The sequence below is a fragment of the Ceratina calcarata genome, unplaced genomic scaffold (genome assembly GCF_001652005.2).
Source record: "Ceratina calcarata isolate Rehan_Ccalc_2016 unplaced genomic scaffold, ASM165200v1 scaffold180.2, whole genome shotgun sequence".
Taxonomy (NCBI): Eukaryota; Metazoa; Arthropoda; class Insecta; order Hymenoptera; family Apidae; genus Ceratina; species Ceratina calcarata.
The window spans coordinates 1,880,316-1,887,972 of record NW_017139431.1 but is presented as its reverse complement, the minus strand read 5'-3'; the positions used below and the strand labels follow the sequence as shown (position 1 = coordinate 1,887,972).

The following is a 7,657-nucleotide window of genomic DNA, read 5'->3' as shown; positions in this document are numbered from 1 at the left end:
AAAAAGTTTGATTTCTCGGAAGAGCATAGTGGTACCATCTAATGATAAAATCTATTTAATTATTGTCAATATCTCCGGTATTTAAATGAACATTTGAATATAATACAGTTCAGCTGAATTTTTAATAATTTTTGACTGCTTTACGGCCTGATAATTCGTCTTAGAAACGTGAAAATTGTATTTCGTCATTTGAAATATAGTCAACTTCACTATTAGATGGGACTACCATGTTCTTCCAAGCTCCCGAAATTATTTATATAAGGGATCAATTTGTTAACTTTCATGATTGCATATCATTAATTAAGACCTTAGTTCTTTTCTAATAAAATTTTTACTTGTGGTACGAAAGTTACATTTAGCCCAAGAATCTCCTGTAGCATGGGTATTTCGGCGCATCGTTTGATCAATAGACATCGAATATATACAAAATTTTTATCATGATATTAAGCGGAAACGTAATAAGAAATAGTCTCTTTCGGGTATTATCGTATGATCCAGTATTTAGTATTATAAATAAATGTTCTCTACAAACAGTTAATGTACATCAGCCAAGCATAGGTTATCTCATATCGTGTAATGAAAAGTATTCGAGCTTAAGAACTTCAAAATACAAATTAATAGCACGTTTCAGTTCAAACGACAGTGCTGGATATTCAACTACTCAGTGAGTGCATGTTATGCATTTATTGTGTCATTTATATATTTACAATTCATATATCTGTAAGTAGTAAATAGTTTATTGTAATTATTATGTACATTATTTTGTAGAGAACTGACAGCTGTACAGTTTGAAAAAGTTTCAAACGATACGCTTGAATCTTTAACAGAATACTTCGATGAGCTAGTAGAACGAGCGATACATCTAACAGATGGAGATGTATCATACGGAGTATGTTTTGTCATTACATTGTTATATTATAATTGGTTGATAAGTAGGAATAATAGATTAATAATACAAATAATGTTCCAGGATGGAGTATTGACCATTAAATTTGGTAATCCTTATGGCACGTACGTTATAAATCGTCAAACTCCTAATAAACAAATCTGGCTTTCCTCTCCAAAGTCTGGACCGAAACGATATGATTTTGTAAATGGCAAATGGATTTATAAACATGATGGAAAGACAATGCATGAATTGTTGAACAATGAAATACCAGCAATTGTAAGGGATCAAACACAGTTCGAGAAATGCTCGTACAGTGGTAAAGAGAAAGACGCTGCGATGAGAACTACTTAGGTGGTTCATATTGTAATCTTAATTGAACAGACTCACTGTATTAAATTGGGAATAAGAAATTACTACGGTTTATGTACATACGATCAATAATATCAATTAGATAACACGTTGTACTATTTATGTGAGTACCTATATCCGTAAAATGCCGACACGAATAGCTGCATGGTAGCTACGCACATACTGCAGCAGTTTCTTTTATTTAAACATATCACTAGAAACCACATAATTAATTTTACTGTATTATTCTGTTGTATATGTAAATTTTCTTTATGTATATTCATAGACGAATAAAATGATAAACATTAAGTAGCGTTACATTATTTTCTAAGACTTAGTAATAAACGTTTTTATTAATAGTCCTGTTACATACACAAGAATATTGTATAAAAGGAACAGCAAAAATGGATATTATGGAAGATGGGAATTTAGTAGATCGAGTTAGAATTTTGTTACAACGAGATATGCAATATTACCAGGTTTGATAAATTTTGGGGCACAATGAAAATGAAATGTGACTCTGTTTCTCCGTATAACATGTTGCATAATAATTCAGGAAATGCAAACGGTGTTAAAGGAACCGCTCTGTACGCGTGTCAGCGGTGGGACTCTCGATTTTCCAAGACACGCATCATTCGCTGCTGTTAAAATCGTTACTTGGTGGGAAGTAGACTTCGTGTCCGCTTTTAAGTGTCATTCGGGATTAACGCATTCAATGGAAAGCGAAATATCCGCGGCCGTCGAGGGTGAAGAAGGTGCTATTAAAAAAATTCAACCGAGCGAATTCGTATTGCTTGTGGTTGATACCGCTGATAAGCTATTAGGTAAAAAATACGATTTCGCGAGAAAAATAAGAATGTTTTCGCTAATATTTGATTTTTTCTCTTTATAAATATTAAAAATATAATATGCACGCTTGTCGTTCAATTAATTGCAGAACATTTGCATCTGCTTATCCAAGAATCGTTAGATCACGCAGATTTGACGGTATTAACAGCCACGTTGGGAGCGGCCGCGTTAGTTCGAAACTGCCTTTGGTGTTACAATCAGCAAACTAAAAATTCAATTTCTTCTCAGTCAAGGTATTCGAAAAAATCCATAGAATAGGGAAATAAAGAATACGCGTGTATAAAAAATGAAAAAGATTTTATTGATTCAAAAAATTCTATGGTAGCGAGAAATTAAACAAATCGTATAAATCCTATCACGAAATGGCTGAGGCTGTGGCGGAGCGATTATTGGATTTGCACTGTCGTCTGATTTCTCTTTACATACTCAACGAAGCTGACTCGCTTAATTGGCAGAGTACCAAACCATTTTTTGAACGGGAGCGGTGCTCTTTTGTAATACAAATGTGGTGGCTGTACATGCAAGGTAATTATAGGATAGTTAAATTTAAATAAAATGCAATTTAGCAATTACAGAAGTTATAGCACTTTGTAGCCAATTAGTTATAGCAAGTGATTATATTTAAGCGTTTGGTAATGTGAATCTGAAGCGAACGCAAGACGAGCCTCATAGCTTAATATGCTTCATTTATAATTAAATAATACATAAATATTCGTTGAATATTATATTTATATAATTAGGAACGAAGACGGATTTGTGGAGTACTGTGTCCCCAAGAATGGCACAACGCGTTTACTCCGGGATGTTAAACGAATCTCTGTCAATTATCGTTACGCGGTTCATATATGTAAGAGAACATTTCTGAATACTTATAAAAAAATAGTATGATATAAAAATGCACACTAAATAGGGCAAGCCGAGTTTGGCACGATCTGAACAGTTCTGGACTGACGCTTTCAATGTTCTGTGCTGCACTGGATACCTTGCTTTAGGTGTCTGTACAAGCGCTGATGAAATGATCGGAACGAAATTAAACAAACTACCAATCGTTGTCAGAGATATACACGCGAAGTGCAACGAATTGTTGATTTGCTTACTGCTAAGAGGTACACCTCTTCGAGAACTATATCAGGTATAAAAATAAAAATTTGCGGCAACATGTCAATTAATTAGACGCTGTCTAATGTATCATAAATTTATTTTTTTTCAATAAACTAATTAATTTAATTATACAACATGATCGCACACTTGATCAAAGCCTTATTTACGGCTTGTCAACACATTAAATTGTGTCCCAGGCCCCGCTTGTTTGCGGAAGTACATAAATAAGCCTGTGTACACAGGATATACTGAATGAGACACAAAATTAGTATGTCGCACTATTATGAAATGAGGTCTTGTTAAGAATTTTGATTAATTTTATAACGATGAATTCAGCAGGTATACTATATTGTAGGCATTCCGAGTTGGATTCGACAATCTAGTAATGTTGCAACCACGTCGCGAACCTGCTCCTTGGTTACTGATATGTGCACCGAACTTATTAGGCTCAATCGATTCCGACGTTTATATTTCAAAATTATCCGAAGATCGTGCTGTGATCTTAGAATTGAATATACTTAGGCATCAGCCACAACCGAACTGGACTCAATTGATGAAAGTAATTTTAATACCACTTTTATCATAAGAATAATTTGATCTTAGAATTAAAAAGAATCTCTGATTTCTAACATACAGGTACTCTTTATGAACGATTATGCGGTAGCTAAAATATTACTGAATACTTTAATTAAAAAATGCGGTGACTTCACGTCTAAAGACGATTTCGAACATTCTGGGAAAGTAAATGGGAAGACTTGCGGGGGTTTTTTATGCAGCGGTGTAACGTGCGATCCGTCGAGAAAAGTAACGCCAACATTGGGCCTTTATAGTTTAACGTATATTTTAATTTATGCAGCGCACGACCCAGGCCGCGTAATTATACCAGCTTTAAACCAAAACAATGATTGGTCCGAATACCTGAATCGACAACAGGTATTCAATACAAAATCAAATAAAACCATCAGCAAAATGGAACATATAAAAGCAAAGCATAAAATTATACAGGTCTGGAATCAGTCGAGGCCACCCTGGCTAAATGCCATCTTAAACCCTCTAAAGAATATGATGCAGCCCATTATTGAAATCCTTTTAGAAGCCGTGAAAGTAAGTTCCGAAACTAGAAAATAATTCTCCATTAGAAGAAAGGGAGAAGAAAATAATTGATAATTTTCAGACTGGCGCTAGCACGTATCAGGCAATGTCATTGGTAATCGGCTGCTTTGCTGAATTATACGTAACATTACCACCTTCGGTTTTAAAGATAGCAATAGCGTTGGACAGTAACATTCCTGCTCACTGTCATCCGATTGGTGGGAACGTTCTTCTTCATATTCTCTGCGCATCTCTTTATACTGCCCTTATAGAATACTCGAAAACTTGTGAAGCGAAAGTAGAAGGAAGTTCAACGTTGACAGAAACGAATTACGAATCGAATTTCTTTGATCCTAACGACTTATCAGGAACTGTGATCGCATTGTCGGAAGCTATTTGTAGCATCGATGAAGACAACAAGCACACGTCTCAAATTGACGACTTCTTTAAGCTTGTAAAAAACGAGTATGAATTTTATTAATATTGCATGCATGTAGATTTTGTCGTAGCTCTTTATGAACGATTATGCGGTAGCTAAAATATTACTGAATACTTTAATTAAAAAATGCGGTGACTTCACGTCTAAAGACGATTTCGAACATTCTGGGAAAGTAAATGGGAAGACTTGCGGGGGTTTTTTATGCAGCGGTGTAACGTGCGATCCGTCGAGAAAAGTAACGCCAACATTGGGCCTTTATAGTTTAACGTATATTTTAATTTATGCAGCGCACGACCCAGGCCGCGTAATTATACCAGCTTTAAACCAAAACAATGATTGGTCCGAATACCTGAATCGACAACAGGTATTCAATACAAAATCAAATAAAACCATCAGCAAAATGGAACATATAAAAGCAAAGCATAAAATTATACAGGTCTGGAATCAGTCGAGGCCACCCTGGCTAAATGCCATCTTAAACCCTCTAAAGAATATGATGCAGCCCATTATTGAAATCCTTTTAGAAGCCGTGAAAGTAAGTTCCGAAACTAGAAAATAATTCTCCATTAGAAGAAAGGGAGAAGAAAATAATTGATAATTTTCAGACTGGCGCTAGCACGTATCAGGCAATGTCATTGGTAATCGGCTGCTTTGCTGAATTATACGTAACATTACCACCTTCGGTTTTAAAGATAGCAATAGCGTTGGACAGTAACATTCCTGCTCACTGTCATCCGATTGGTGGGAACGTTCTTCTTCATATTCTCTGCGCATCTCTTTATACTGCCCTTATAGAATACTCGAAAACTTGTGAAGCGAAAGTAGAAGGAAGTTCAACGTTGACAGAAACGAATTACGAATCGAATTTCTTTGATCCTAACGACTTATCAGGAACTGTGATCGCATTGTCGGAAGCTATTTGTAGCATCGATGAAGACAACAAGCACACGTCTCAAATTGACGACTTCTTTAAGCTTGTAAAAAACGAGTATGAATTTTATTAATATTGCATGCATGTAGATTTTGTCGTAGCGTAATTGATCGCGTATCTTCAGAATGAAACAAGCCTTATTTCAGTGTGAATGCATCGAAAACGAGTTCGCATACGAAGAATTTGAACAACCTGACTCCTATCATTGAAACTTATACGGATGAATTATTATTCACTATTCCTGGACGCCAGGCATTAAGAGTGAGTGACCGAAAAATGTTTATAAATCGTAAAAAATTCGTAAGAAATTATTCATTCTAGGTGATGCACGAGATTTTAACACGCGCATCCGATTTGGTGTTAAATAACTTGCGGCAAAATAATACGAAAAATATTATAGACGATATACCAGAAATTTTGCCATTTGTTAAACCTTTGACTCACGTAATGTTCCATATCGAGGATGTCCTGTTTGATCAGGTCAGTGACAAAACAACTTTGATGGGAATTAAAAAATTACTCATGCATACAAAAATGATTCTTGAAACATTTAAATAATTTTACAAAATTCAGGGGAAGTAAGATTATTTGATTTACAGTTCTTTACCCAGTACGAAAAAACGAATTGGAATAAAATTTTATCGATGCCTCTTTCAATCACTGCGAAACGTGCGCGGAGCCAACTTCTATTGCGCCCAGAATTTAAAAATATTGGTGAATTATCTTGCGAAGATAGGGAAGCAGTATGTTTACTCAAAAAACTTTGTTCAGCCGTGAAATGAATGCACTTTAAATAATTCTGTAATGGAAGATGAATGAAGGTGGATGTACGAAGCATTCAATATTTAAAATATTCTATTATTGCATGCGGAATAAATAAAAATGATTAATCAGGATAGAATAGTTAAGATTTATTAAATTAAATGGACAACTAAGTGGGCATTTTATATTTATTATATCTATGTTATAGTATGAGAAGTGAAACTAAAGAAGAACGTGCTGTTCGTTCATATTCACTTGTTGTCAAATCTCGATGATGGAATGCCGTTGAATCTCGCCAATAAACCTACCTGGAAAATACAAATACTCATGCAATTTAATTGTTGTTATAGCTTTTTATTTAAGAATAAAACAGTCTTACTGGTAGATTAGGATCCGAACGTCCAAAGCGTAAACGCAACGAAGGGGATCGTTGAGATTTACGAATCATTAAATGATCGAACGGGACCTCGCCAAGTCCAGCATTCTCTAAAGCATTACGTTGCATAAGTAGTTTATAGAGCTCGTGAATATTTTCCGCCGGTGTTCTATCGGACAATTCATCTACGGATACGTACACATACATGTATTCAATAATGTACACTGATTGTTAAATGACTTTGAATTAGGAATTCAATTTCCGTTTGACGTACCTCCGTAGTCTATGTAATTTTCGGCGGCAACAACGAAACCGGCAATACAAAGGAGCAAGATTGAGTTTAAGCAGAATTTAGTTGACATCTTATTAGATAATCTGAAAATAAAATAAGAAAAACATTTAATTACGCGGACGTTTAATTTTTACGGACTTGTTATTAAACGATTTATTTAATTTGCGAAGTAAAATTACTAAAGTTTTTCTGTTCGATTCTCTCGTAGAAATTAGAGACGACGCAAGTTTTAAAAGTCACGTCTTCGAGAAGAAACGTTTCTTTGGAGGATGTTTCTTTTATTTTCACTTTTAACTCACGGATATCCATTTACAGAGTTGTTTTTCCAATTGCTACCAGCGTATCGGTATCGAACTAGCTACGAAACTAGTTAACTGTATGTTCGAAGTAGGGTATCACTTTCAGTGTGCCAAAGTTCAATACAATAGAAATTCAATCAATTTTCGAAAGCCCTAATCTGGTCCAATCTAATATTGTTAAAACGGATTTAATACATTAAGAAAGAACTAAATAATTTTTATAATTTGAAATTATTAAAAATTTCATTGTTCAAAGATTTAAATTTTGATGTTTAAATT

The 7,657-nt window shown here is 34.6% G+C and overlaps 3 protein-coding genes across 3 annotated transcripts in view; 2 read left to right on the top strand and 1 right to left on the bottom strand.

The window, feature by feature from the left end:
* Window positions 1-60: 60 nt before the first annotated feature.
* On the top strand, window positions 61-1,346 carry fh (frataxin). Its single transcript, XM_018037991.2, has 3 exons — window positions 61-664; window positions 769-889; window positions 971-1,346. Exons 1-3 carry the CDS (start codon window positions 438-440, stop codon window positions 1,238-1,240), a joined length of 618 nt encoding a protein of 205 aa, XP_017893480.1. The 5' UTR covers window positions 61-437; the 3' UTR covers window positions 1,241-1,346.
* Window positions 1,347-1,568: 222 nt separating this feature from the next.
* LOC108633044 (uncharacterized) lies at window positions 1,569-6,553 on the top strand. Its single transcript, XM_026810892.1, has 13 exons — window positions 1,569-1,716; window positions 1,794-2,061; window positions 2,175-2,319; window positions 2,412-2,611; window positions 2,827-2,933; window positions 2,997-3,218; window positions 3,543-3,746; window positions 3,824-4,120; window positions 4,193-4,291; window positions 4,362-4,744; window positions 5,796-5,910; window positions 5,971-6,129; window positions 6,249-6,553. Exons 1-13 carry the CDS (start codon window positions 1,642-1,644, stop codon window positions 6,429-6,431), a joined length of 2,457 nt encoding a protein of 818 aa, XP_026666693.1. The 5' UTR covers window positions 1,569-1,641; the 3' UTR covers window positions 6,432-6,553.
* A 28-nt stretch (window positions 6,554-6,581) lies between these two features.
* Window positions 6,582-7,657, bottom strand: part of LOC108633002 (short neuropeptide F precursor) — a 2,694-nt gene continuing 1,618 nt past the window's right edge. Inside the window, exons 2-4 of the mRNA XM_018037904.2 lie at window positions 7,062-7,162; window positions 6,791-6,972; window positions 6,582-6,719 (exon numbers count right to left, since the gene is read on the bottom strand). Coding sequence (XP_017893393.1) covers window positions 6,663-6,719; window positions 6,791-6,972; window positions 7,062-7,149 — 327 coding nt within the window. The 5' untranslated portion in view covers window positions 7,150-7,162 and the 3' untranslated portion in view covers window positions 6,582-6,662. The remainder of the gene's footprint in view (window positions 6,720-6,790; window positions 6,973-7,061; window positions 7,163-7,657) is intronic.